The 27,998-nt window shown below is 41.3% G+C and overlaps 9 protein-coding genes across 18 annotated transcripts; 4 read left to right on the top strand and 5 right to left on the bottom strand.

Annotated features, from left to right (window-relative positions):
- Window positions 1-213: 213 nt before the first annotated feature.
- Window positions 214-2,154, bottom strand: LOC117570017 (aldo-keto reductase family 1 member B1). Of its 2 annotated transcripts, none has more exons than XM_034251434.2 (5): window positions 2,015-2,154; window positions 1,855-1,928; window positions 1,126-1,293; window positions 551-1,066; window positions 214-485 (listed from the first exon to the last, which is right to left on the bottom strand). In XM_034251434.2, exons 2-5 carry the CDS (start codon window positions 1,924-1,926, stop codon window positions 288-290), a joined length of 954 nt encoding a protein of 317 aa, XP_034107325.1. In that variant the 5' UTR covers window positions 1,927-1,928; window positions 2,015-2,154; the 3' UTR covers window positions 214-287. The 2 variants fall into 2 exon arrangements, with proteins under 2 accessions (XP_034107325.1, XP_034107324.1); XM_034251433.2 differs by having other exon boundaries at window positions 1,981-2,087.
- Window positions 2,155-2,852: 698 nt separating this feature from the next.
- Window positions 2,853-3,890, top strand: LOC117570253 (kxDL motif-containing protein CG10681). The gene is made up of 2 exons (XM_034251766.2): window positions 2,853-3,115; window positions 3,174-3,890. The coding sequence occupies exons 1-2, from the start codon at window positions 2,940-2,942 to the stop codon at window positions 3,649-3,651; spliced, it is 654 nt and encodes a 217-aa protein (XP_034107657.1). The 5' UTR covers window positions 2,853-2,939; the 3' UTR covers window positions 3,652-3,890.
- On the bottom strand, window positions 3,848-5,427 carry LOC117570252 (EARP and GARP complex-interacting protein 1). Of its 2 annotated transcripts, XM_034251764.2 has the most exons (3): window positions 5,349-5,427; window positions 4,906-5,124; window positions 3,848-4,855 (listed from the first exon to the last, which is right to left on the bottom strand). In XM_034251764.2, the coding sequence occupies exons 2-3, from the start codon at window positions 5,074-5,076 to the stop codon at window positions 3,893-3,895; spliced, it is 1,134 nt and encodes a 377-aa protein (XP_034107655.1). In that variant the 5' UTR covers window positions 5,077-5,124; window positions 5,349-5,427; the 3' UTR covers window positions 3,848-3,892. The 2 variants fall into 2 exon arrangements, with proteins under 2 accessions (XP_034107655.1, XP_034107656.1); XM_034251765.2 differs by having other exon boundaries at window positions 4,906-5,411.
- Window positions 5,428-5,724: 297 nt separating this feature from the next.
- LOC117567572 (ubiquitin-conjugating enzyme E2 C) lies at window positions 5,725-7,076 on the top strand. 2 transcript variants are annotated; one of them, XM_034247644.2, is made up of 3 exons: window positions 5,725-5,953; window positions 6,144-6,332; window positions 6,414-7,076. In XM_034247644.2, exons 2-3 carry the CDS (start codon window positions 6,232-6,234, stop codon window positions 6,841-6,843), a joined length of 531 nt encoding a protein of 176 aa, XP_034103535.1. In that variant the 5' UTR covers window positions 5,725-5,953; window positions 6,144-6,231; the 3' UTR covers window positions 6,844-7,076. The 2 variants fall into 2 exon arrangements, with proteins under 2 accessions (XP_034103535.1, XP_034103534.1); XM_034247643.2 differs by lacking the exon at window positions 5,725-5,953 and having other exon boundaries at window positions 6,043-6,332.
- Window positions 7,077-7,474: 398 nt separating this feature from the next.
- On the bottom strand, window positions 7,475-10,091 carry LOC117567571 (zinc finger protein 160). Its single transcript, XM_034247642.2, has 2 exons — window positions 9,267-10,091; window positions 7,475-8,340 (listed from the first exon to the last, which is right to left on the bottom strand). The coding sequence occupies exons 1-2, from the start codon at window positions 9,756-9,758 to the stop codon at window positions 7,687-7,689; spliced, it is 1,146 nt and encodes a 381-aa protein (XP_034103533.1). The 5' UTR covers window positions 9,759-10,091; the 3' UTR covers window positions 7,475-7,686.
- Window positions 10,092-10,144: 53 nt separating this feature from the next.
- On the bottom strand, window positions 10,145-17,204 carry LOC117567570 (citron Rho-interacting kinase). 2 transcript variants are annotated; one of them, XM_034247641.2, is made up of 8 exons: window positions 16,817-17,204; window positions 16,522-16,760; window positions 16,110-16,460; window positions 14,651-16,030; window positions 12,764-14,266; window positions 12,305-12,500; window positions 10,342-12,245; window positions 10,145-10,283 (listed from the first exon to the last, which is right to left on the bottom strand). In XM_034247641.2, exons 1-7 carry the CDS (start codon window positions 17,073-17,075, stop codon window positions 10,657-10,659), a joined length of 5,517 nt encoding a protein of 1,838 aa, XP_034103532.1. In that variant the 5' UTR covers window positions 17,076-17,204; the 3' UTR covers window positions 10,145-10,283; window positions 10,342-10,656. The 2 variants fall into 2 exon arrangements, with proteins under 2 accessions (XP_034103532.1, XP_051859671.1); XM_052003711.1 differs by having other exon boundaries at window positions 10,166-10,275.
- Window positions 17,205-17,709: 505 nt separating this feature from the next.
- LOC117567395 (protein LSM14 homolog B-A) lies at window positions 17,710-22,536 on the top strand. 5 transcript variants are annotated; one of them, XM_034247350.2, is made up of 7 exons: window positions 17,710-18,266; window positions 19,293-19,763; window positions 20,250-20,809; window positions 20,891-21,112; window positions 21,178-21,407; window positions 21,472-21,842; window positions 21,907-22,536. In XM_034247350.2, the coding sequence occupies exons 1-7, from the start codon at window positions 18,146-18,148 to the stop codon at window positions 21,912-21,914; spliced, it is 1,983 nt and encodes a 660-aa protein (XP_034103241.1). In that variant the 5' UTR covers window positions 17,710-18,145; the 3' UTR covers window positions 21,915-22,536. The 5 variants fall into 5 exon arrangements, with proteins under 5 accessions (XP_034103241.1, XP_034103240.1, XP_034103239.1 ...); XM_034247349.2 differs by having other exon boundaries at window positions 20,882-21,112; XM_034247348.2 differs by having other exon boundaries at window positions 17,711-18,266; window positions 20,238-20,809.
- A 752-nt stretch (window positions 22,537-23,288) lies between these two features.
- LOC117567396 (histone acetyltransferase KAT2A) lies at window positions 23,289-27,073 on the bottom strand. Of its 2 annotated transcripts, XM_034247353.2 has the most exons (4): window positions 26,976-27,073; window positions 25,606-26,884; window positions 24,891-25,543; window positions 23,289-24,829 (listed from the first exon to the last, which is right to left on the bottom strand). In XM_034247353.2, the coding sequence occupies exons 2-4, from the start codon at window positions 26,862-26,864 to the stop codon at window positions 24,300-24,302; spliced, it is 2,442 nt and encodes an 813-aa protein (XP_034103244.1). In that variant the 5' UTR covers window positions 26,865-26,884; window positions 26,976-27,073; the 3' UTR covers window positions 23,289-24,299. The 2 variants fall into 2 exon arrangements, with proteins under 2 accessions (XP_034103244.1, XP_034103243.1); XM_034247352.2 differs by lacking the exon at window positions 26,976-27,073 and having other exon boundaries at window positions 25,606-26,969.
- A 182-nt stretch (window positions 27,074-27,255) lies between these two features.
- Window positions 27,256-27,991, top strand: LOC117567403 (uncharacterized). The gene has a single exon (XM_034247362.2). The coding sequence runs from the start codon at window positions 27,339-27,341 to the stop codon at window positions 27,987-27,989; it is 651 nt and encodes a 216-aa protein (XP_034103253.1). The 5' UTR covers window positions 27,256-27,338; the 3' UTR covers window positions 27,990-27,991.
- The last annotated feature ends 7 nt before the right edge of the window (window positions 27,992-27,998 follow it).

Below are 27,998 nucleotides of genomic sequence, written 5' to 3'. Positions count from 1 at the left end.
AGCTGCATAGCTAAGCGAATTAAACTTAAGTATATTTTTGTTGGTAACAGCAAAATTCGTCAATGGCAACTTCACTTTCTTTGATACCATAAAACTGTCATAATTACTAATTTCATTTTCTATCTTAAGAATAATTTAAGCTACTACCATTTAGAATATGAAATACATTTCACTTCAAACTAACGACTATCTCACGACAACATTCCAATAAAATTTGTACTTTCACAAGGCTATTTATTATTTAATCATACAAGTATTTACAAAAGCATTCTTTTAGGTTTCCAGCCCTAAAATTCAATGGCAAATGGAAAATACTTGTGGTTACGAGCCTTGATCAGATTGAGGGGCACCATGCGTTCTCCAGTATTAAAGCTATCGAGCACAGCCTTCTCCTCGTCTGTCAACGAAAAATCGAACAGATCAAAGTTTTCGCTGATGCGCTTCGGGTTCGACGACTTGGGAATGGGAATAGCGCCGCTGTCAATCTACAATAAAAGTTTAATCACAATCAGTTATGATTTTATTACTGTTAAATTAAACTTTAACCCACCAGATAGCGCAGTGCCACTTGCGTTGTTGTCTTGTTGTACTTCTCAGCAATCGCCTTCACCTTGTCCGAATAAACATAGTCGGGTTTCTGCTCCTCGGGTCTGGGACGTCCCAAAGGAGTGTAAGCTGTCAATGTGACATCGTGCTTCTTGCAGAACTCAATCAATTTCTTCTGATTGATGGCTGGTGAGCATTCCACCTGATTGGTGACTGGCTTAATCTCACAATTGTCAAGCACACGTTTCAGCTGTTCGCTGTTGAAGTTGGACACGCCCAGACTGCGCACCAGACCACTCTTGACCAGCTGTTCCATGGCCTTGTAAGTGTCCACGTAATCTACATCGCTCAGCAACAGCGCACCATCTTCGTCTTTGGGCAGCAGTGTCTCCTCATTGATATACTTGTAGCCCACGGGCATGTGCATCAAGTAGAGATCGATGTAGTCAAGGCCGAGATTAGCGAGCTGCTTGCGACAGGCACCCTCAACACGCTCGGGGTCATGGTAAATGTTCCACAACTAAAATAAAGTGGTTATTAGCATCATATTTTGATGTGTATCTAAATTGAAGTCGTTACCTTGGTGGTTAGAAAGATGTCCTCGCGCTTGACCACACCCTCAGCTATCTTGTCACGAATTGACTGGCCAACCTCAGCTTCGTTCTGATAAAAGAAGGCGGTGTCCAAGTGGCGGTATCCAATGTCAATGGCATGTTTGATGGCAATCTCGCCTTCTTTGTTCTGAGACTGCAGGCGAAAATGAACAAATGTAATAATAAATATGACGTTGTTGGTACAGAGATAAGCTTATCTTATCTACTATGTAATTATGCTACATAGCCCCAGGAAATGACAGTGCCAAATTTACAGATGTCACATCTCCCGACCACCTTTAATTATCACTAATGAAGACACAAACGTACATACAGTGAAAACTCCCTAAGCATGTCTGTATGGGGATATGTTACTTGTTGAACAATAACAGTCCGATCTACAGATATTCCACAGTATTTACTTAGGTGCAAAAATATTATACCTTTCATTTTCTTATGATAGCTAATATATTTAATAATAATTGTTATAATGAAAAACTATATAAAAAATCAGTTACATAAACCATGAAATATAGCATCAAATATTAATTTTCATGGCTGCTTTTTCTTTATAAACAATTAATTGATGATAATCAAGGTCAATTTGACATGTGTACATTGTACACATATTTAATAGGGTACAATTTGGTGCATATGTCCCGCAATTGTTCGTATTAGTATTAGTACATATTTGTATTTGCTTTAGTACACTTACTGCATAGGTTCCCAGGCCCAAGATTGGCATTTCGCGGCCATTGTTTAATTTCACAGTCGGTGCGAGCTTCATGACTATTTATTGATTAGCAATTTAAAATGAAGAAAACACACACGCATTACTTACTTTTACAAACAACTCTGTTCATATTCTTTCTTACCGTCGAAATGGAGAATTTGGGTTTATTTATTTTAGCACAACCGGCAAGCACTACGTACAAAATGCAAGTGTGATGTCAATTTGATTTCGTTTAGCACAACCGGCCCAAGTTACTAGAACACAGAGAGATGACACTATCGATTAATCGTATTGAAGCTTCTCGAGTAAAAACAAATTACTTATCATGTGTTATTATGAGCTAATTTCAGAGATAACAAAACAAACACTGTGCGCAGTTCCAAATGTGCAAAAAAAACGAATTTTATAATTGATTTTCAGCAAAAACAAATTGTACTTTTCTTTGTATTCAATCGGGTAGTGCTGACAAACGCTTCGAGTGATCGAGTTGCATGGGTGGCAACACCCTAAAGCTCTCATTCGTGAGGAGCAAGAAGGAGAAGCACGACTTGGAGAGTATGAATCGGGTTAACATCACTGAGAGCAGTGCCCGATTGAAAGGTCTAAATTCCCTTTCGAACTTGAACTTGTATTTACCTTGTAAAATTACATTTAGGTCTTAGTTTATAAGGGTAATGCGATAGGTATTAATTGTTGTGTGGCCGGATATTCATTGTGTAGTGTTTTGTAGATATGCCAAATCGCTTAATTTTGTTACTGTCTGTTAAATAAGTGTTGAAAAGAAGGTGTTGATTAAGAAGTAGTGCATTAGGATTAATATACAACCCTTAATATGATTATTGAAGTTTTTCATGGCAATGAAGTGGTTTCATAGGAAGCACTCCAAAATAATATTAAATAAAATATCAATCACAATAAAAAGTCTTGTTGCAAATCCAATTCGGAAATCTGTAGTATCGATGCTAATCAGCTGTTAAAAAATACTCATACTGATAGGGCTGGTATTTATAGACATTAAAGTTTGCGGTCACACTGTGTGACAAACAAACTCAAACCTTTCGATTGTTATGGAAAAAACAAATCCCAATAACATGGAGGACAACGCGGATATGACACCAGATGCAGAATCATTCAATGGATACGGTTTCAATAACTACACAGCTGCTGAAGCATTCATACAAGGACTAGCTGGCATGGTCAACCAGGGCGACGTTGAGACAATGATTCGAGCACAAAAACAAATGTGAGTACAACAACGAAATACCTCCTATTGCCACCCACAAAGACCAAATTTGCTTTAGGTTGCAACGCTTTGAGAAAACCAATGAAATGCTACTAAATTGCAATGCATTGTCGCAGAGCCGTTTAAAGAGTGCTAGCGAGGATTTCAAGCGGCATGTTAAGCTATTGAGTGAAATGAAAAAAGATCTGGATTATATCTTTCGTAAAGTTCGCATCATTAAACAGAAATTGCAGCAGCAATATCCTGCCATATATGCCGAAGTGCAACCACAACGCAGCAGCCTTGCCGAAGAAGCAGAAGATGAAACTGAAACCGCTGCAGCAGCCTCGCAGAATGTGGAGCCAAGCAAAGTGAAAGCAGCTGCTGATCCTGCTGCTCCCAAGAAGAGCGACGCCACTATTGAGTATGTGCAGATGCAGGAGGCCATCGAGAATGGCACTGTCGAGGTGGAGAATGAGCTGATCAAGCGTGTGTGCTCCGTGGAGACGGCGAATCCCAATGACTCCTCCGACTGCACGTCAGAGGACACTGGTTGAGGCCAATATCAGTATATGGACTCGTTACCCAAGGACTAGAAGGTAGATGCAGGCAACTTTTGATTCGATAAAAAGCAAGCGTTACATGTGCATCCGTCTACCTATCTGACCATCTGCGTTAGCACCTAGATCTCATAGTATTCCACAGTCGAGCACACTCGACTAATTCCCTTGTTTTAGAGATAACAATACTGTAAATATTACATATATATTTATTAACTAGTAAATTATGTGCTAATAGTTAGAAAATAATTTGGTACTTGTACTGCTTGGGTACCTTTGAGATTATAACGCGTCCATCATAGCTCAAAGAAGCAAATATCCAGGGATCAACATTGCTCCATTCAGCGCAATAAACCGAATCCTCGTGTTGATCAAATGTTTGTAATAGACCATCAGAAAGGACTTTATGACGTTCCTGTGCTGATGCTTCACTCACATCACTTGGCACAGCTTCGGAGCTAACAGAACCAGCACAAGTAAGAAGCACTTTGCAATCACTTGAGCTTGACAAGATGAGCTGATCGTGGAATGTATTAAAACGCACGGACCACAGCCAATGCGAGTGATCGCTGCGCTCAAACACTGGTGCTTTGACCATACGACAATCCCACACCTTAAGACAACCGTCGTCGCCTCCAGTGACCAGATGGCACTGCTTATTGGGATTGCAGTCCAAATCGCGCACCAGCTGACCATGTGCGTCATCTATGCTCCAGGCACAGTGCTGGGAATCGCGCACATCGTAGGCACGCACACTGCTATCGTGCAGCACCACAAACTGATGGCCCTGATGATGATGCGACCACTTGCCGCTGGTGAATGACGACACGCTCTTGGCGCCACTTGAATTGCTGCTGGCCTCGGCTACTACACGAGTTGCGGACTCGGCGCGTTGCATGATTGCCAACTTGTTGCCCGCAACACAAGCAATAGTCTGCTCTTGGCTGGGATGAAACTCAATGGTCTTGACTCGATCCCCCAAGCTGGCGGTGTCCAACACTTCAACTTTGGCCCAGGGAATATATTCGCTTTTTAAGGGTTCATTGTCGGATGCGTTGGGATCGTCTTCGGGTAATGTTAATAATGCTGCCTGGGACAACACTTGCGCTCCTTTCTGCACATTGTAAACTGATGCCAGCAAACGTGCGTCGTGTGGACAACTGTTAAGTTTCCACACTTCGCCCAAAGCATGCTCAAAGATCTAGAATGAAAATCACTTAGAACTTTTTCATGATTTACTTGTCTGCTTACCTTGGATTGTATAGTACCCTGCTCCTCATCGTACTGCAGCAAATGCAACTGATTTGTGGGCTTTAATGAATTAGTAGCAATAAAAAAGCACACGTCATTGCTCTCCCCGTATTGTGGCGTCAACGCTCGAGCTTGCAACTCCAAGCCGTAAATTAAACTATTCTCCTCCATGTCAGACGCTTTTCAGAAAGCGACGTAACTGATTGAATCCCGGGGTTTCTTAAATATATTTTAGAAAGAATATTAATTATGAATACCAAATATAGAATTATGAAACTTTTTGTTTACGCCCGGCTGTGGCTTTTGTTTTTGTTGTGGCCGTTACAAGGATGCGTTGGCAGCTGTCGATACATAGTTATCGAAATTAAGGGTGTCGCCAACTGTTAACCTAATTGAATTATTATACTGTTTGCTAACATTTATACATTTAAGTAAACACTAACCGCAGACCGATAAAATGATCTTATTTGCAAAAACAACACAATTCAAGCAATTTGTATTAGAGATGAGCTCATACCGATAGACGTGAACAACATAGTAATATTGATGCTATATTACAAATTCATATATCGATTTTTATGGCAAACATTGATGACTTTTGTATTCAAATAATAATATCAAAAATGCATTTATTGTTGAAGACAATTATTCGATGAGATGGATTAAAATTTTTAGATCCCATAAAAAAATCTTTAGCCAATTAAAAATCAATACATCTGATGCACATGAAGCAACTGGCAGAACTCAGTAGCTACTTACATTAACTTCATGTTTAACATATATTTGCAAGCAAAAATAGGTTCAAAAGTATATTTATTTTGTAAAAAGTCCATTATTGTATGGGCGTTCATTATATTTTGCAATTATTTTATAGTGCATTTATGTGAAGCAGTATATTTTTTAAAGTGTATGGTATATTTTAACGGTCAAGACGCGTCGCAAAGCTAACGACGCCAAAATTGTATATTGTGAAATGATTCAAAGACGATTTATTTGCATATATTTTGGAAAAAATTAATAACTGATGAAATTACGAGGCAGAGAAAAGGTATATTTATTTGATTTACAATTGCCACTCACTATAATGGAATTATCGACTCGTTACAATTCAGCTACCACAAAATACAACCCTGTGCACGCTCAAATCAACACTGTGTGTTGTCTCCATCCATTTTGTTTTAGTGAAAAAAGATTCTCAAAAGTAACAGACGCGCATTAACAAAATTCTCCATTTACAGTATAAATTAGTGAAACTAACATTTGGCTTACAACCAAACACAAGCAACGTAACTAAATTGCCCCCGAGAGTGCAACAAACGACGCGCAATGGCACAAAACATCAGCCCTGAACAGAGTGGTGCTGGTGGCAGTAGCAAACACAGCGATGACTCGCTGCCTGTCAAAGACAATCATGCTGTGAGTAAAAGGTAAGGCGCCAAATTTTTATAAATGCCCCCTCTCTATTTATATGTATATGTACTCTAATGATTTGCATTATTTGCCCATAGACTGCACAAAGAACTCATGAACCTAATGATGGCCAACGAGAAGGGCATCTCAGCATTTCCGGATGGTGAAAACATCTTTAAATGGGTCGGCACTATTGCAGGCCCCATAAACACGGTGTATGCGAGTCAAACGTATCGCTTGTCGCTCGACTTTCCCAACTCATACCCGTATGCGGCGCCAGTGGTTAAATTCCTAACTCCATGTTTTCATCCCAACGTCGATCTGCAAGGCGCCATTTGTCTAGACATCTTGAAGGACAAGTGGTCAGCGTTGTACGATGTGCGCACCATATTGTTATCGATACAATCGCTGCTCGGCGAACCGAATAACGAGAGTCCACTGAACGCGCAGGCCGCCATGATGTGGAATGATCAAAAGGAGTACAAAAAATACCTAGACGCCTTCTATGAGAAGCACAAGGACACCTAAACCTAAACCTAGCAAGCAAAACTAACTACTACTACAACAACAACAACACCAAAACTGGCAGCGACCGTTTTATCCTAATTCTCTATGCTCATATTGCGGCGTATTTATTTACATTTCGTGGATGTCTGGTGCTTGCAACACCAAGCACACCACTCTCAACACCATCATCACCACATCCCCTTATATTCCCCTAACTCACTTATATTTCTATATATTATATAGTTTATGCTAATTTTGGCTCATGCATTTTATTTCTTCCCTCTCAACTGTCATTTTTATAGATGCAATTCAATTTTTCAATTATTTTTACAACCAATTATTAAATTTATATAATGTAAAGTGGTATGTATGTAATTCTCAAATCTAAAATAACTAAAAAAATACCGTCTGTTTCATTAAGCTTAAGGCAAAAGTTTTAGTTAATTGTTTTTTTTACAAATGATTTTTGAACTACGATTATTGTAAGGCGGGCTTGTGCCAAGACATCTGTTCTGTACTGATTTCAAGATAATACCAGATTATCTTGCTGCAAGCCCAAGCCCCAAGCATTATTATGTGAATGTTAGCTAATTTTATAGTAAACCTCCCCAAATCGATTCCCCCTAAAAAACAAAACAACTGTCACTTTTAGTATATGTATTTACTTTAAAATCAGCCGACTTTCGAAAAGAAAATAACAAAAATATAAGAAAATTTTTTTAGTATTTCAATGGATTGTACTTTTTACATTGTAACAAAGTTTCGTTAGTAAAGCAGAGTTATTGAAATCACATACTATATACAATATAAATAAAAGCGAAATAATTGATCAGTAAAATGTTCTTATCATAAATTTATCCCGCTTCATTTCATTTTGTTTCGCAGTTTCGCATGCTTCTTCATAGTGTGATTGCTCAGCGCAGCGCGAGATTCAAAGATGCGTCCACAACGACGACAACGCAAAGCTGGCTTATGACTATGACGTCGCTGTAGATGATCCTTCATATTCTGATTCGTATAGAAACGCTGTGTGCAATAGCTACACTCAAACTTTCGCTCGCCCTTGCTCTTGTGCACCCATTGATGACGTGTAAGGTGAGCTCGTCGACCATACGACTTTCCACACTTGTCACAAATGTGTGCAGCACTCGACTCCTCCTTGCGATGACCCCGCCGTATGTGATAGTTGAGACTGCGTGCCGCCGTGTAAACCTTGTTACAATTGGGTTCGAGGCAGGCATAAATCCTTGCGCTGTTCTGATGAACCTCGCGGAGATGAGCAGTCAGCAAATTGGCTCGTGCATATGTCTTTCCGCATTCATCAAAGGTGCACTTGTAGGGCTGTTCGCCGCGATGCTTCTGCATGTGTGCCTCGTACAAGGACATTTTGTAGAAGCCACGTCCGCAGATGTGACATTCCGTTTTGTTGCGTACTCCACGGGCTCGTTGGGAAGTGGGAATCCGCTCCTTACCCAACGTTCCCTTGGCGGTTTCATCTTCTACGATATAGACTTTTTCCTGCAAGTAAAAATAAGTGCATTACATTTAGGTGCGAGAAGGAGCGATTACCTAATGATGTACCACATAAATAATAATAAATTAACCAATCTAAGAATTAAACCAAGTTTAAGTAACAGGTGTAAGAAACACAAATTTTCTAAAAAAGGGAATCAATAAAACATAAATTTAAGGAGTTGGTTTGTATTATATATTATGAAAAATGTTACACTTTTTAATAGGAGGTTTTCATCATTCTAATTTTGGCAACAGTGCGTATGATGGATATGATTAATCGAGTCTTTCAAATCTCATAGCTATGTAAGAATTAAGCAAAAATATTCCTCCCATAAACAATGATAACGAAGTTGGTATATTGCATAATTATATAGGTCAGGGACAATAGTAAAATACAACTACAAATTTCATTTGGCGTTTAATTGTGTGTGTATGCAAAGTTATTCATACACTTAATTGAATCCTGCTGCTGCACAATTGTATACAGATAGAAGCGCCATAAATGATTTATCAACACTGGTCATAAATGTGGTCGCGTTATCAATCCTTTTGAAAAGCGCGCGGCAAAAGCTTTCAAAGCTGCCATAAAAAAAAACAAAACCATCCGTATCTATGTTTTGTATGTGTGTGTGCACATTTCCATAAAGTAAACATACATATGTGAGAGGTAGTATAAAAATATCAACAAATGTTCTCACGCCAATAAAGTGTTTAATGTCAAACATATACAAATATGTATGTATGCATGTGTGTTTTGTCTTCCGTATCCAATGTGCATACACACAAACATATATAGTTTACAGTTACAGTGAACACATATACAATCATAATTAGGCGATGCTAATCAAGAACATGCGATTAGATTGTACCGAACTTGTACACACACACACACACACCCACATATGCACTTCCTAGCAACAAACACTTACGATTTCTTCGATGACCAGCGATGATTGAAGCTGGGCAATTTCTTCCACATTAGGGGACTCCAGCGGCGTTTCAACAATAGTATTTTCCTGAATTTCCTCCACATCCTTGGCATTCACTTGTAGCATAATTTTGTCAAAGTTTCGCTGGGATTCCTCGCACATGCATTGGAAATCATGGAATTTTTGCACTAACTGATAACAGCACTCACAGATGCACTGCAGCACAACGTTGCAGCTCAAGCTGCTGTCCAGCAGAGCCTGAGGGAATCCTTTCGCTCGGTTTCCCATGCAACCCAGGAACTTGACAGCTAAATCTTTTTCACGGCACAAATCGTAGGACACATCTTGGCTGCCAAGCAGCACGAGGCAAGCACGACATAGTGACATTCTGCTCAAGGAATTACAGGCAGAGGAAGGTTCATTTGTGTTTGTAGTTGTAGTTGTATCTGCAAGTGCGCGGCACGCGCTTGAATTTCGTTCTGATTTAAACATCGTTGGTTTTGGGCTGCATTCGCGCTAACCGGTCTGCTATAAATTGACTTCAATTACTCGCAATCACCGAAAACAATAACAAAAGCCCAACGTCGACCACCACGGCGACGACGACGACAGCGACAGCGACGCCCGTGCCCTCCGCTGCTTGGGCTTTCACTGCGCTGGATAATAAAAGCTTATTAGATGCTGCCCATGTCGCTGCTGCTGTCGTCGGCGCCGCTGCCGTCGATTGAAAAAACTGTTATGTATCACAGGGCGATTCGGTGTGGTGCTAAGCTTTTCGGTCCTAGCATGCCAACACAGGGTGTCGCGTGTAACGGCTACAATTCAAACAGGTTGCCATGAGTTCATATTTATAAGTTCATTTAATTTGATTGAAGATTTTCATTTCCTTTCAAGTTGACTGGCAAGTTATTTAAATATTTATGAAATTATTTAAATTTAAATTTACTCGGCGTAAATTATAACACCAAAATAAGCTCCAAGCACGTATTAAATTTTTGTTTCTGTTCACCTGAATTGCTAATAAATTGATCAAATAAAAAAGATTGCAAGCTTTTACATTTTCATTTGTACTTACCTCAATGGCTTCTAAATTGATCGAGTAAATTAACAAATAAGAGATTTCAAGCTGTTATTTATGTTTATTTAAAAATCGCACAAAGGTTATTAACATTTCAAGACCTCAAATTAAATCATGCTTCTTAATACACGAATATTTGTATTTAAAGTAAATAATTAAAACTTGTCATTTTTATATGTTTTATACACTTTTCTTTCCAAAACGTACAAAAAATTAAGATAAATGTTCAAATTAAATGAGTATGACAACTAACCGATAAATACTATATGACATAGGACATACAAAAGATTCCTAAATGTAGACATATGAAACTTAAACGCTATCTGTGGTCATAATGGAGCCAAGTGTGACAGACGTGGCCACCGAAGAAATGGTTTCCATGGAAACATTAAGCTTATGTTTGAAAGCCTGCAGAACATCCAGATGATAAATCTGCTGGACACCAGACTGCTGATCTATGGACAACGTATAGGCATTTGTGTCGCCACTCGAGGTCAGCAAGGTTGGCATATAATGAGGTAAGTACAAACGCTGCATGTCGGGAGCATCATTGCTGTCCGCATTGAGACCGCTGGCCAGCTGTTTGCTGTAGGAGCGTTGCAGACGCATCACCTGAACATGCTGATAATGCGAAACATAGAGAAAAGGTTCACGATAAACGAAACCAGTTGGCGCATATATCCAATTCAAGTCGTAGGGACGTGAACGGCAGCCAAATTCATCCACAAAGACGCCACATTCGGCAAAGCAGAGCAGGAATTCCTGTCGTGAGATGCGCACGGCTACAAAAGGTTGACACTTGATCGTGTGCTGCAGCGACTTGTCCGCCAGATCAATAAACTCCTCAGCAGCATAATTATCCAGATCGATTTCGTAAAACTTATCCGAACTGACAATAGCCGAGTGGCGTGTATAGAAGATTGAGGTCACGGGCGTGGCAGTGTCCAAAGCACGCACAGGCTTGAATTTGTGCAGCTTCAGATCATATTTGAGTATGACAATGCGCGAGGAAGTCGCTGCAATGGCCACCGAATCCAGAGCGTTCTCGGTTTCATTGGAGATCTGCACAAGTTTCCACTTTTCGCTGGCCGTGCGATTGGCAAAAGGCAGCTCAATTACCGACGTCTCCAGCGATGGTTTTTGGCAAGGAATAGCGCTCTGACAACGTGTCTCCAGCTGTCGATAGTCGCATTGGTAGAGCTTCTCGCCACTGGCGCCCACCATAATTGCCTTAGCCAGACGTGTGGAGATGGACACATAACTGACGCTCTCAATGCCAGCAATATGCAGCAAACGCTGGGTTTCCACGTTGTAGGCAAACAAACCATTGTTGCATCCAAACAGCAAGATCTTTTGTTCCACAATTTCATAGGCGCAATTGATCTCAATGGTTTCCCCCGACTGCTGCACTGCACCATTGTACACCAATGTGCCCAAGTAGTCGTCATTTGAGCTCTTTTCACTCTCAGTGGTGTCGCTGCTCAGCGCTTGCAGCTCCTCGCAACTATCGACGATCGAAGGCGCCGTCGGAGTCACCTTGCTGCCGCATGACTCGCTGACATTAGAGCGACATTTACGATGTGCAACCTCCTTGCATTCCTTGCAACGCCAATAAGGTGAACCCACAATAATCAACTGCTCACAGGCCAGACAACTCATCTTGTCCAGCTTCGACTCGTGCAGCGCCAGCTCAAAGCGATGATGTGTTGGCTGTGCTTGCTGCTGCTTCTGCGGTGACTTTGATTTGCTTTTGACTTCCACTTGACTTACGGCACGTTTCAGTTGCGTCTGTTCTTTCTCTTTGAGTGGCGAACGCGGCACGACAGCGATGCTGGCAGGGCGCGACTTCTTGTCCTCGCTGTGGCCATTTGATTTGCTTGGCGATCGCAGCAAAGCTGTACCTAAAATACAGAGTTAAATTTTACAATTGTTCTTTTATTTTATGCCGTCTGCTGCTAACCATTCAACTGGTCGAGTTGCTCCTGCAACGTCTTCGAGTGCTTCTGCTCGCGACGCAGCTCCTCCTTGAGCGCGCGATATAGAATCGAGGACTCCACATCATTGGGCGAGATGTTCTCCTTGGCATTGCTGCTGGAGCCAAAGATTTTATCGGCCAGCGTTTTTTTCTTCTTGGCGGATAAGTCTTCAACTTTGAGCTGCAATGGAATAGTTAATATATTATTTAATTAGCTAAGAGCAACTGCAGTGATTAATATTCATAGTTAACTTAAGTATTCGACACTTGTTTAATGCAGGTTTACTTTAACTAGTAAAAACAGATGCAGAGAAATGTTAACTTATTCAATATTAACATCCGTTTTTTGTCTTAAAGTTGTAATTTTGGAAATCGTTCAAAAGTGTCGGATTTTAAATAAGAAAAAACTTAATATTGGTACAACTTAAACTCAAAAAGAATTACCTGCAAGTAGTCAATCAATTTCTTGTGCTGAGCCAACGTTGCCATTGACTTAATGTCGCGCTGCACAAAGTATTGCTCCTTCTCCTGCAGCGTGTTCTGCAGCTCATCGATCTCGCTGTGCAGCCCAGTTTGCACCTCTTGCAGCTGCTGTAATTCCTGCTGCAGATGGCACACCTCATCTCTGCTGTGGAATAGGTCACTCAAAATGCGCGCATTCTCCTCCTTAAGCTGGAAGAGTTCACGCTCGTACTCTGAGTTCTGAGTCTGACAATTGGCGCTTTGTGTTTCCAGCTGATCTGTGCGCTCCTGAGCACCGAACAAAGCATTCGTCTGCTCCACCAGCTGTCCTTGCTGGGCAATCAGTTTCTTTTGCAACTGCTGCAAATTCTGCTTGAGCTCGTCCAGCTCTACGCTAAGAACTTGAGCACGCTGCTCGGCCAGACGTTTGCCCGACTCTTGCACTGCGAGTTCCTTGCGCACTTCGCTCAACTGTTCATTGCGTTCACGTAACTTGTCGTGGCAGGCTTCCAGTTGGGTTTGCTGCTTCTTGTTGCGCTGTTGCTCCATCTCCAACATGGCCTCCACTTCGGTCAACTGATTGTCCGTAATGCTGCATGCGTATTTCAAACGTTGGAAGTTGTTCGTCAACTGCTTAATCTCCGCTTGCAATGCCTGGCTGCCTTCGCCCACCACAACGCCACGTTCACGCTCCTCTTGCAGCTCCCGTTGCAGTCGCTTCTGCTCTAGTCCTAAGCCATCGCAACGCAGCTGCGTTTGTTGCAATTTCTGGCGCAGTTCCGTGGCCTGCTGCTCGAGTTTGTGCACATTGGCCAAGTGTTCAATGATCTCCGACTTGCACTTCATGCGCTCCTGCTCGGCCTTCTCCCACATACGATGCTCCTTGAGCACATCGCGCTTACTTGCTGCCAACTCGCCTTTCAGCTCCTCGATGCGAGCATCGCGTTGTCGGAATTCGTCCTGGGAGGATTTGAGCGCACGCTGCGCCTCGTCTCGTTCGTTTTGGGCTTTCTTGACGCGATCCTCGGTCAGCTCCATGCGACGCGCAATCAATTTCTTCTCAGCGAGTGCTTCCTCCAATTGCTTCTCTACTTTCCATAATGAGAGATTCGCTGTGCGCGCCGCCTGACGCTCCACAATCATCTGCTCGCGCACTGCGGCCAGTTTATCCTCCAGTTTCTCATTCTGTCGTTCCAGCATGTCGCCCACAGCAGTATTGCCATGATGGGAACCTCCATGCGACTTCATTGGCGATAAACTCTGCTCGTTGAAACGCTCCAGCATGTGTTCCAGCTTGTTGACCAGCTCTTGAAGTTGATCGGCGCGTGTCTTTTGCACGCATTCACCTTCCTTGGCCACAGCGAGATCGGCACGCAGTTGATCCTCTATGGCATGAAGTTCTGTTAACGAACCTGGCGCTGTTTCATATGGAGATGTTTGAGATGCTAGCGACGATTCTGCCAAATTGCAGCGACACTCTGCGAGCTGTAATATAAAATTATATAATTATAAACTAGAGATGTACTCCAACCAAAAAAGAGAGAGAGATTCTAAAGTAATCTAAAAGAAAACAGTAATTTTTAGTTAAAATTATAATAAGATTAATTATTTGAACACAACTCCAAAAAACCATTTAGCATATTATTAATTATTTTAACACAACTCCAAAAAACCATTTAGCATACGATTTTTATCTAGACCAAGATAGCAAACACAATTTTTAAAGTGTCACTCTTAATTCGAATTTTATCGATGTAACACAAATTTTGCGCCTTGAAAAGTTAGCTCGATAGATAAGACAAGAGTAAAACTTCTTTATCTTCTACAACAAGTCAAATTTATAAAAAATAATTAAATATATTTTCCTACCTGCAGTTCCCGCTCCAAGCGCACACATTCGGTTTGCATCTCTTGAGCTTCCTTTTTGGCATTATTAAGCTGAGTTTCCAGCAAAGATTTGCCAGCACGCAACTCGTTATTCGCTGAAATTTCGCTGTTGAGGCGCTGCAGCAACTCCTCAATGCTGCGCTCCGAGGCGTGTTTGGCTTCCTGCGTTGACTTGCTCGAACTTATTGATTCATCTAACTCTGTGCGTATGTCCTGCAGCTCCAGAGTCATGCGTCGATGCGTGTCCTGCGAATCTCGCAGCTTGTGGCGCAGTTCCGTCATCTTGTTCTCATAGGTATCCCTCAAATGATTGACCTGTTGCTCGTTATTCTTCTCGGCTTTGTTGTTCTGCTCCTTTAGTTGCTTTAGCATCTCCTTGTAATTGTCCAACTTGTCTGTCAGATGCTTGCATTCATCGCTCTTCGCATGAAACTCCAGTTCACGCGCTTCCAGTTTCTGTGTAGTACTTGCGAGCTCCTGTTTCTTCTCTGCCAACTGTTTCTCATAGCGCTGCTCGGAGGCAATCTTTGCTTCCTCATATTTCTGTCGATTCAAGCGCAACAAGTCTGTGATTGTGGCTTCCTTTTTCGACCACATCTCCTCGTCAATCTTGGCCGAACTCTGCAGCGTCTTGATTTGAGTCTTGCAAGTGCTTAGCTCCATGGTTTTTTCCTTGATAATCTGCTGCAATTTCTTGATTTCAGCTTTGGCCTCTAGAACAACCTGCGATTTGCCGTCTGTCTTTTTAAGAGCCTGCTGTGCTCTAAGCAAATCTTGTTTGAGCACTAGAATTTCAGTTTCATGTGATTTTAATTTCGTTTGCAAGTTCCTCAGTTTTTCCTGTAGCTTTGCGTTGCGTGACGATTCCGAATCATCGCCTGAAATGGCGTCATTTTCCATATGCACAAAGCTGTAGCCAATGAAAGGTAAATCTTTGCCACTAAAATCATTCGATTTCATATTCGAAGTCAGCGATTTTTTCGTTTGCTGCTCTCTGCGTGCCTTATGCCGAATGCCATCCTCAAAGTTGGAGATGTCGTCATCCGACTTAATAGTGGGTATAATTGGCGGCACCTGGGAGCGAACTGTGCTCCACTGTATTGTTTCAAAGAAGGGATGCTTTACAATCTGTTCATACGACAGACGATTCGTTGGATTTGTGACCAGCGAACATATGAGACTCTTGAGATTGCTAGAGATTTTTAAATCGCTGGGAAAGTTAATAATCTCCTTAAGGCGACTCTCCTCGCAATGCGAGAGTATCTTCGAGTACGTCTCATGGACATTGTCTTCATGGAAGGGCGTTATCTCGCAGATGAGCTCGTAACCAATGATGCCCATGGACCAATAATCGCAGCTCACCTGCTCAAGAAATCACAAAATTGAATAAGAATCTTGTCTACACATTGTTCACACCATAAAATCATACAATTAAACTCACGTCATGCATGGATTTGGAGAGCTTATATGTAGATATGGTCTGCAAGAGCTCAGGAGCAATATAATCTGGTGTGCCGACAGGCGAAAGACTGAGCACATGACCATCGCGATCTAAGGCAGCGGCATTGCCAAAGTCCGCCAGCTTTATGTGACCAAAGCGATCGATGAGAATATTCTCGGGCTTAATGTCGCGATGCACAAAGCCCATGTTGTGAAGTGTGTGCAGAGCCAAGGTCAGCTCGGCTAGATAGAAACGCACCAGATCCTCATCAAAGGGGCCATGGCGTGACATTAAGCTGAGTAGATCCCCACCAGGTAAATACTCCATGATTAAATACAAGTTGTCATTGTCCTGCAAGCGGTATATCAAGGTAAATATATATATTTAAATGGAGAATATAAGAGAAACTCACCTGAAAGGCGTACTGTAAATTGGTAAGCCACTCAGAGTTACGACGAGACATAATATCGCGCTCCACTTGTGATGTGGTTACCATGGATTTTTTTATCTTTTTCATGGCATAAACATCCGAGGTTTGACGTTCCACAACCAAATGCACATTGCCAAAATATCCTTTGCCGATCAATGCCTTGATCACAAAATCATCGGCATTCACCCGTAACTGACGCGTCTCCTCAACGATGGGACGAACTACAATAACAATAGTAATAATAACAAACAATGCTGGAATCCGATTTCTAACTTACACTTGGTCACAAATTCTGCAATGTTGCGATCGCGCTTTTTGAGCGTCTCCTTGTCACACTCATTGTACAGCAGACAGAAGGCATCGAGCAGTCCTTCCCTGCACACGGCCTCAGCGACAGCTGCACTTGTGGTGCTAATGGGCACAATGCTGCGTCTTGTGGCGCCCAATGGCTTCTGAATGGCGCCAACTCCTTTGCCGAGAATTAAATTATTGAGACGCGTTGTGCGCACACTAATTGGATCGCGTTGGGGCGGCATTTTATTGTTTATTTTGAACTTAATCGAAATTTAAACTGCATAAATTAAAACGTGTATTTTAATATTTCAAACACAAGGAAGCCATTGAGAAAAACACAAGCGACGCGCAGTTGAGAATTCAACGTTTTGAATGTTGTACGAGGTGACCGTATTGAAATTTCAAAATACATCACTTTAAGTCGGAAAATATACCGAAATATACCAGGTTGATGATTGTCTAGTTTGAATTGGTTTCGTCACTAGACAACAAATTTACCTAGAAATTACCACATTTTATTAAAAAGCAATTTCTTTACGAAGTTCCTCTGGGACCTATTGTTAATATTATTTTATGTATCTAGTCTAACGATTTATTTAAACTGTTTAAAAATGGTCACACTGTTAATGCAACATCAATATTGTCGCTATTGTATTGTTGCATTGGGAGTCAAAATAAAGAAATACTTCTTATAATAGCTGAAAGAAAATTGTTCATTTATTTAATATTTTGTGTATATCCAGTACAATTGGGATTTTATTAAAATAAATGCTACATTTTTGAAGCCATTTTTGTTTATGCAGCCCCACTTCAGTGCGTTGTGCAACACTATCGAAAGCAGCGAGTGTGGTTGTTCGTTCGAGTTTCTTCCACTTTCGACGGGTAGGTTTTTGCAGACGGAAGGTGAAAATTTTCCACATTACGAATTGCAAAAATTGTACATTTTAACTAATTTATTCTTTTGGTTCAATTAATTGTTCGAATTGTGCATAAAACTGAACACATTAGAAAGCTGTCAATTGAAAGTAAAAAAGCCGACATTTTGAATTGGAAACTTGGAAAGTTATTGCGTGCTTGCTGCTCTTGTCAACGTCGAAAGGTTGAAACTGCAGGCAGCAGCAGCAGGCAACTCAACTCGCTCGTCAAACGGGGCAACGTCGCGCTCGTTATAATTGTTTGCTTTACTTCATTATTTCTACGATTCGTCGACGATTTTTGTCGGCCAAGAGAAACAGTTCTTTTTAATTTCATTCGAAGACTTTGTTGGTGATTTATAATCGAGAATTAATACGTGCGATTGAAAATCAAAAAGATGAGTGGCGGATTACCGGAGTTGGGCTCCAAAATCAGCCTAATTTCGAAAGCTGACATCAGATATGAAGGCCGCTTGTATACGGTAGACCCTCAGGAGTGTACCATCGCTTTGTCGAGTGGTAAGTATTGTTTCCCCCCATATTATTTGTATATACACTTTATATAGGGTATAATTTTTACAGGGTAAAAAATAGAGATACACTCTTGCATTTGCATAGATGCATGCATAAGTATATATGTATGCAAAATGCGTGGGTGTACAACGTGTGCTTTAAAACTAAAAAAAAAACGGTAAAAAGAAAATGGTTTCTATGAACTTTTTTTGTGTTCACGTTTTTGGCTGCTTCAGTTAGTTTTTACAGTAATCGCCCAAAGAGCGGGCACTCGGCGGCAGTCGACAACTCGCTCTCTCTCAATTGCGCTCTCTCCCTCTCCCTTATGCTTTTTTGTTTGTCATGTTGTCGAAGCTCAGATGCTGCTGTCGGTCGTCAGAGCAGAGATAGAGCTTCGGGTTGTACAGTGTTGCTCTTGCATCCCCATGCATTACATTATGATGTACCTACATACATATATACATACATGCTTGCTTACTTTCGCATTTGCATGTGTACGTATGTATGCACGCTTCAAAATAAATATGTACACACACACACATTTGCTGTACATGCGTGTGTGTAGGTGTATTTTTATTTGCAATTGCACTGGCACATATTCTCACATACTCATGTTTGGGTGAACGGTTGAAAGTAAATATGTGTGCATGTGTGAGTATAGTTCGGCAAGCAATCAAAAATTGTTGCAAAATTTTTGGCGCCAGGGTTAAGCAAGTACCGTTAGCGAATGCAGAGGTCAAAATGGAAAACGAAAACAGTGCAGTACAATAATGCACACGTGATCCTCACGCACGAAGCAGAAATAATCGTCAGTGTTCTTAGAGCAATTAATTAAAATAATTAGCAGCAATATTATTAACATAACTTATTCCAATAGGCAAACATTTTTTCATGAATTCAAATTGAAAATCTTTAAATCTGAATCATTATATTCCAATTTTTTTTTTTTGTATTGAGGTTATAATAAAAACTATCAATCCATCTACAAACTAAAGCATGTTTATTTTTGCTCCCCTTTCTCCAATTTAACAGTGCGCTCCTTTGGCACCGAAGATCGTGACACTCAGTTTCAAATAGCGCCGCAATCGCAGATCTATGATTATATTCTATTTCGGGGCTCCGACATCAAAGATATTCGCGTTGTCAACAATCATACGCTACCGCACCACAATGACCCGGCTATTATGCAAGCACAGTTGCAGAATGGTCCCCAGGTGATGCCCCAACATTTCCCCATGAACGCACCACAGCAACAACAGCAGCAGCCACAACAACAACAGCATGCGACTCCATCCATGGGTGGCAACAATAGCGGCGCATCGGGCGGAGCACCAGGCAATGCCTTTGGCAACGGTGGCAACCCCTTCGGCGCATTGGGAGCTCCAAGTCTCGGCCCCGGATCGTTGGCGCCTGGCGCTGGAGCACCTGGCAATGGTGGTGGACCCTTCATGAACATCGGCGGTAATCAGCAGCAACAGAAGCCTCAGCAGCAGAAACAACCAAGTAAGCTTTGCAACAATTATCTTAAACTAAGGAACTGTCACTTAACCTATAGTCCATTAAATAATAAACAATCCAAGTAGGCTTCGAAACAAAATATTTATTTCACCTGCGACAGCTACATTTATATAATACAAAAAAGAAATCGGCAAATTTTAAAATAAAGCGAGTCGTGCGACGCTTTATATAATCTCATGATTCTCAAAATACCAAAAACTGTTTAACGTTTAGAATAAAAGCTGAAGCGACTATTTAGACAATTTTATAATTTCAAATACAAGCAATTAGCTTGTAGAAAAGATGGAAAGATTTCTGGAGATAGTAATCGTCTTAAAGATATTGTTTGGTTAGTATTAATGGAGGCTAATGACTATCACACACACACACACACACATCAACACACCTGCAAACACACACACACAAGACACACATTAATATAAACAAAATTTGTGCACTGTTCCTGTTTATATGGAAAAGTTTCCGTTTTAGATATGCTGGCGAGCGCATCGCGTTCAACAACACCCATTAGCCTGATTATCAGTCCCACGGCCGATATGACCCAGCAGCACAACCAGCAACAGCAGCTGCATCAACAGCAGCAGAATTCATTGCAAGGTCTTGGTGGTGGTAACAATGCGCGCGATGCCGGACATAAGCGCCAAAACCACCAGCAGCAGCAACAGAATCAACAGCAGCAGCGATCTGGCCCGAATATGCAACAGCAGAGGAACAACCATAACAATAACGATTTCTACAATCACGCCCATCCACAACAGCAGCAGCAACAACATCAACAGCAGCAGCAGCGTGATCGCCGTGATTCAGGCCGTCAATTGGATAATAATTACAACAATTACAACAACAACAATCAACAGCGTAATCGCGGTGCAGTCGGAGGTGGCAATGCCATGCAACAGCAGCGCGGAGGCGGCGGAGGAGGAGGCAATGGTGCATGGAATATGCATCGTGGCGGCCCACAGAATTCCAACAATATGATGATGCGCGGCAATCGCGGTATGGGGGCACGTGGCCCAGCGCGACCCAATCAGGTAACTAAATAAATAAATAAATATATCCATTACGTGATTTTGGGTTTCGATTGTGTTATTATATATGTACAGCAATTTCAGGGCTATCGTATGCAGACAACTAACCAGAACAGGCCTCGCAACAAGATAAAGTTTGAGGGTGACTTTGATTTCGAGCAGGCAAACAACAAGTTCGAAGAACTGCGTTCGCAATTGGCGAAACTCAAGGTGGGTGATGAGGCCAATAACAAAACCACAGCTACTACAACAGCTACGTCTGCAACATCAACAACAACAACTACAACAACTACCACTACTGATCAGGTATAAAGACATATCATTTCACTCTAATACCTTATATAACTGTGGGATGTCATTTTTGTAAACAGTTGAATGGAGAGACTGACAAGAAGGATGATTCGGGCAATGAGACTGGCGCTGGTGAGCACGAGCCTGAGGATGAGGATGTGCATGTGGGCTATGATGCGACCAAATCATTCTTTGACAACATCTCATGCGAAGCTGCCCAGGATCGCAGCAAGAACAAGAAGAGCGACTGGCGTCAGGAGCGCAAATTGAATACTGAAACGTTTGGCGCTTCGTCGACTCGTCGTGGCAGGTGAGCTTGCACAGCTGATTCTGCTGCTATCAAGCAAATTCTAATTTATTGATATTGACACTAGCTACCGAGGGCGCAACCATTACTACAACAATGGCAACTCAATGGGCGGCGGTGCCGGTAACGGTGGCATGAACTCTGGCTATGGCGGCGCACCAGGCTACAATCGCAACAACTATCGCATGGGCGGAGGCGGCGGAAATTATCGCAACCGTAGCAACAATCGTAATAATAATAATGGCGGTGGCAATCCACGTCAGAATACCAATGTTACCAATGGAAACGGTAGTTCAGCTGCTGCTCTTAAGGCGGCCAACAATGCAGCAGGAGGTGCCGCAGGTACCGGCAACACGGACACCACGGCATCCAATGTCACAGCAACGAAGACGGCAGCAACTACGCATACGGAGCAGACGCAACAAGTGGCGGCAGTTTGTATGTCAACAAACTCTTTCATTTACTTTCACAAACAATTGCTAACTTTGCTTAACTTTTGCAGCTCAATAATGTCGCACAAGTGGAAATTCCTTGCCCCAACTTTACAAAATAACCACTGTCCTACTCAAAAACAAAGAAGAAAAAAAAAACAAAAAACGAGGTAGTTACACCCGAATAAAAGCTAATCAAGCGACTCGACCGATCGACGACAAAAAGGCTCTTATAACCGATTCAACAACAGGAACAACAACAACATAATGTTATGGAGTTATGGATCTTAAACGGCAAAAACAAAATAATTGTAAAATTTTACTTAGTGTTGTAACGCTCATTGACGTCCTGCGCGCCCTTGTGCCCGCCCACCGTGTTGCTTTGCTCTCTTCAATATGATCGAAAGCGTTTGGAAAGCAGCCATATGGAAATTATGTTTAGGTTTTTCATTTTGTGTTAAATGGCATGCAAAACAACGTACCTAGCAAGGCAGCACTTGATAGTGAGAAAGAACATACACACCTCTACCATATACTTAGTAATAAATGTGAAGAAAAATATTAAACATAAGTATGAAAAGTTACCGAAAAACAAAACAAACTCTAGGAGTCGCAAATTATGAAATTAAAGGAAAGAAAAAAACATTAAATCCATGGAATTCCCGAAACATAAAATAAAACGCAATTCACACATGTTTATATATATATATATTTTAAATCGAAACAAAAGTCTACGTTCGAAAAAATAACAGCAACAACAAGAACAGCAAACAACTATACTTACTTGCATGTGGGCATACGACATAAATAAATTAATTCAAAGCGTTACTAGCATTTAAAACTTTTTTAAGAACATTTTAATGATGGAGAAAATGGAATTACATGCATATATATTATTAAAATTAGAAGCAAAAACACGTAAATATATTGAACCCAAGAATTGTAAAAATCAAATAAATCACCTATCCAGCATGTAGTGTGTGGGCAAACAAATAAATCTACAACAAAAACTGGTGTTTATAAAACAAAAAATCAAATGAGAATAACAATTATATAGCGTGTCTTTAAATAATTGGATTAGTTCAATTCCCGATCAATTTCAGTGTCTATAGCCAAAACAATCTTAACAATATTTAGCGTGTAGTATGTCTTTCACAATGGGAGCTAAAATACAAATATATATATATATTTTTAATTATGCTACGGCCTTCAACAACCATTTGCAATTTTGCGATTTGCAAAATGAATAATATTCTATGTTTCCAGTAATGCACAATAATAATTGTCTCATATGATTACCAACCACACTTTTAGTTTAAGGATATCATCAATTGTCAGCTATGCATTAAATATGTTTGCGTAAGATTGCTATATTTGATCTTATTTAACAAAAGAAACAACAAAAAACTACATTTTTATTGCTAATAATTAACACTTGTAACGATTAGTTGGAATTTAACAGAGATTTTACGAGTATTCAAGATTGTACATCAAGCATGTTTAATTTTTTTTTTGTAAATGTTTCGTATATAATAAGCCATCAAATGCATATTAAAAAATCAGAGATAAATTATTATGAAATTACTTTCACGACCCTTAAAAACCAAAATGGGTTTTAGTGTTGCGTTAAATGCTATTAAGCAATGGGAGAATTTACTTCTATGTTGAGCACAAAATAATGTATGAAATTGTAATAAATATGTATAACTCGCTAATAAGTAAAATGAAAAAAAAAAAACAAAGTCATATTTTCCAATAGATACAATGTTTATGCAGACACTAGGCTTGTGTTCATTTGTTTTGAAATCCTTTTTGAATAACTTTGCTTCAATTTCATTGGATCCAAAATTGATTGAAACCAAAAAACAAGTATTGAGAAAGCTGATTCTGTTTACTCAAAGATTACTTTATACGACTTTAAAAAGCGTTGGACATTTCTGCTCACAATAGCTAAGGTCATTGAACTTATTAAATGCGAAGTGAAAAATTACCTAGAGTTATTGCTGCCGATTTCTGTTCGCTGGTAATTTACCTGTTCTTTCGCAATTAAATTTCATAATTTAATTCTTCTTAATAATGGACAACTACAGAAATTCGAGAATGAAGAGGGCAATGTACTTAGTGAAGAACAAAATTATATCATTTTGATTACTTTGTTTCTGGTTAAGAAACAAATTGTCATTAAATTCGCATCATTAATTCCCTTAAAAATCACTTTTATTAACTTCCATAGTAGTTCGTGCATACAGATGAATTATGTTCTATAATAAATAAGGATTAAGCATTAGATAACTTTGCATAAGTTTATAAGCATTCTGAAAGAGCGTAAAATTATAGTTATGTATTTATCGGGTGCTATCTAAAACAAAGCAGTCAAAATACTCTATACATAGTTAGTAGATACTTGTGTCTTAGCAGGATTCACTCAGCTCGAACCCGATGGATGAGTTGCTAAATCGTCCGATCATTTGTCCCACAATCCCAGCTCACGCATCTTGGTTTGGAAATAACGCTCCAGGGAGTTGGCACAACGGTAATACTCAGTCTCGGGGGAATTGTAGAAGCGACAATTTGTGAAAATCCTCGCCATATCCGCCATAAACAAGCGACGTGTTTGATAATAACCTCGCTTTAAACGTTCGCCCATCGTCTTTAGATCCATTGGATACTTGATATGATCATAATAGTCGGGAACTTCAGCTGCGGTAACAGGACGCAAAAATGGCCAGGCCGAGGCATGCTGACGCGTGGACTGCAGCACAGATTGAAACGATGTTGCCAATTTCTCGGGATCAGGTGATTCCTCCAGCGGACGCGAAGCACGTGCTGGACGCATCTGGGGCTTCCAGCCGATTTCCCTGAGGCCAGGTATCGATTCAACCGGTATGGATGGTAAGCCCTCCTTGAAACAGGTGAGACCTGGTCGCACCTTCTGCACTTCGTTATGGCGCTGAGCGATGAGTTCCTTGAGAATCTCGCTCTGATTGCGAATCACTGTACGAAAAATGGAAAATTCACATTTACACTTCAAGGTATAATTATTTGCTATGCTAACCTGCAATAAATTGTGTATTGACAATGCTTGGATGCAGCTCACAGTGCATCAAAGTAGCACTGTCGTATTCCTTGATGTAGCCCGCATAAACAGGACGTGCTAGCTTAATGTCCTTGGAGAAACCCTGTTTCTTGAAGTAGCCGATGGCATCACAATCGGCAAATGTCAGCAAATGCTTAATGTTACGCTGAATGCTGTAATCCTTAAGATGATTCATCAGATGTGTGCCATAGCCCTTGACCTGCTCGGCCATTGTGACCGCGCAGAAGACAATTTCAGTAAAACCCTGCGACGGAAATGGACGAAAACAAATGCCACCAATGGGCTGATTCTCCTTAATCAATGCCAAGGTCTTGTGCTTGGGATCAAACACCAGTTGGCTGATGTATTCACGCGGCATCTCGGTGAGTTGATGAGCAAACACTAGTTGCAAGCCCAGAAGCCAAAGTATGGTTTGTTTGTCCACCGGCTTGGTCAACGAATTTCCAACGACATGAAACTCGATGGCACGCTTCAGCTCCTCCGCCTTGACATTTTCATCGCGAGACACATTAACGGGAAACAATATCTCAGCTTTGTTGGTGGTCTTGGACTCCGAGACTGCTTTCATGGCACGCGCCACAACCTCGACAGGCAGATCATCTTGATGCTCGCTGAAAGCAATTGGATGTAAGATAAGCTAGAAGTCGAAGAGAAGTTTTCTTGAGCAACTCACCTGCTGCTGCGGTCGGGTACCTCTTTTTTAGCCCGCTTATTTACGGGTTCTCCAACACTCGAACGTTTACTGGTGCCACCAGTTGCTGGAGCAGCAGCAGCCATGACATTAGTTGCCAATGGTGCAATTTCCTGGTGACGCTTACGTTGCTGCATAACAAATGAATTGGGTGGTCGGTAATTTGTATCCCAAATGGGCGAATCATCTTTCAGCAGTTCCGCACGCAATGCTTCCAGAAATTTGGGCATTTGTGTGATGATCGAACGCTTATCCTCCGGGAAACGATCACGTTCCGAGATGCACTTCTTCTTTAGCTGCTGCGACATATATTGGAAGACAGTTCGCAACAAAGTACGACCAAAGACTACCGATGTCTCGAACTGTCGCAGCGAGTTACAGAAGGCAGGCACATGACAAAAGACCAACCATCTGGTATAGTTGATCTTATAAGTGGAGGCATCCTCGTGCGTCAGCGTCAAATCGTTGCGTCTCGCCGACGGCGATTCAAAGTTGTAATGATTGAGGAAATTCAAAAAGGTTTTGGCCACCTCCGTCATCGTTTGGAGTTCTCCAGCATTTAAATGATTGTACTTGTAGTAGACCAACGATAAAACGGCCTTGGTGATGCAGGGCGACTCAAAAGGTGGATCCCCTAACGGACCACGAATCACCGCCTGCTGACGTGTGAGCACACATTGACGCAGCAATCGAAATAGATACAAATATACCTTCTTTGTGTCCTCGTCTTCGACGCGTTGCATGGACATGAACAAGTTTTCCATATCGATGATGGCGCCAAGTAGATCATCCATGCTGGAACGTGAAATCTCCTTCAGATGTGAGATGTGTGTGCGCAATGGATGACGACAGCTAACGTTACGACACTCCTCACTGAATTCCGGACAATAAGAAGACTCGACATCGCGGTGGCGATTCTCCTGTGGCGTCTTCCAACCCGTGCAGCGGCAGCCATCGGCTTGACATGCCGAATACATGGAGAGCTTGGCCAGTTTTTGTGCCTCGGGCAGATTAAAGACCTTCTGCTTGCGTTGCTGTATGCGTTGCAAGCTATTCTGGCGAGTTCCCTCTTGGGCAGCTGTACCTTGTTGTTGTTGTTGCTGCAGTTGTTGTTGTTGGGCCGAAGACGCTGCATTGTTAGCAGATTGTTGTTGTTGCTGCTGTTGATGATGTCCAGCAGCATTGCTATTGCTGCCATCAATGGGTTGACTCTTCAGTGTTATTGCCGGGCCGCCAGACATTTCTGCTTCGTGCCTTTTTGCTAAAACAAATATCAAAAATTTGTGCTTAGTATATAATTTTTAGATTTCACAAGATGCGAAAATGCTGATGACGAGGGCTGATGAAATTACGTGCTGCGTTGAAGTGTTCGAGAGACAACGGAAATATCGATAATAGTGAGGGTACAAATTACAGCGGTTTAGTGCTTTCTCTTTTCAGTTGGCTGTTGCTAACTGCAAATGCTGACTAAAAGAAAACTGCGCTCGACCTTTGTATTTATTTCGCTACAAATCGAGTGTTTTTGCTAGACTTCGCAACCTGCGTAACGTTGATGAGGGATGGAATATTACGCGAGTGCGCCACATCGATAACTATGCTCTTGTTATCGATATCCGCATGTGAATACCCTGCACATAATTCAAAATGGCAACAAAGAAACTCGAAATATATACATATCTATGTGATTTGCAGTAATGTAGAGCACTTTTGACGAAATGTCAAGCCAGAGTAATGTTGATTTAGAGGAGCAGCTGGACAATTTCATCATACGAAAGACAAAAGATGCCCGAAAGCCGTTTGAAACAGCGCCTTTAATAGCGCAAAACGGCCAAAAGATTTACAATGAAATACCACTGCTTGTGGGCGACATCTTGAACTCGTCCTTGGTGCCTAACGATGCAGGCGTCTTTACCGCCCACAATCTGGGCACACTGAGCTACCGCACTTGCTTGGTCTATGGCTTTGTAGCTGGTCGTGGAGTTCACAACAAATCGTTTCACAAATACATCATCGATGATGGCAGCGAAACCATGGAAATCAGTATACCCTTGAGGCCCAAGGAGCGGAAATTGATCACAACGCTCCATAATGAAGCTTCTGTAATGTCTACAACGGTTGGTTGTGAAAACATTGCTTTGATCTTACAACGTCTACTCAGCAAAGCCATGGCTTACATTGATGGTTCTACGATCCTACCTGGCAGCAATATTTTATTGTTGGGTCGTCCTAAACTATTTCGAGGCCAGATATCTTTAGATGTTATTTCATTCTTAATAGACAATGAGAGATCTCGCAAACTAGAGTTGGCCTATAATGATTGTTTAATAGAGTTTTATCAGAGCCAAAATAATAGTGAGAAGAAATAAAATAGTAAA

Source organism: Drosophila albomicans, chromosome 3 (genome assembly GCF_009650485.2).
Source record: "Drosophila albomicans strain 15112-1751.03 chromosome 3, ASM965048v2, whole genome shotgun sequence".
Classification (NCBI taxonomy): domain Eukaryota; kingdom Metazoa; phylum Arthropoda; class Insecta; order Diptera; family Drosophilidae; genus Drosophila; species Drosophila albomicans.
This window is presented reverse-complemented; position numbering and strand designations above follow the sequence as displayed.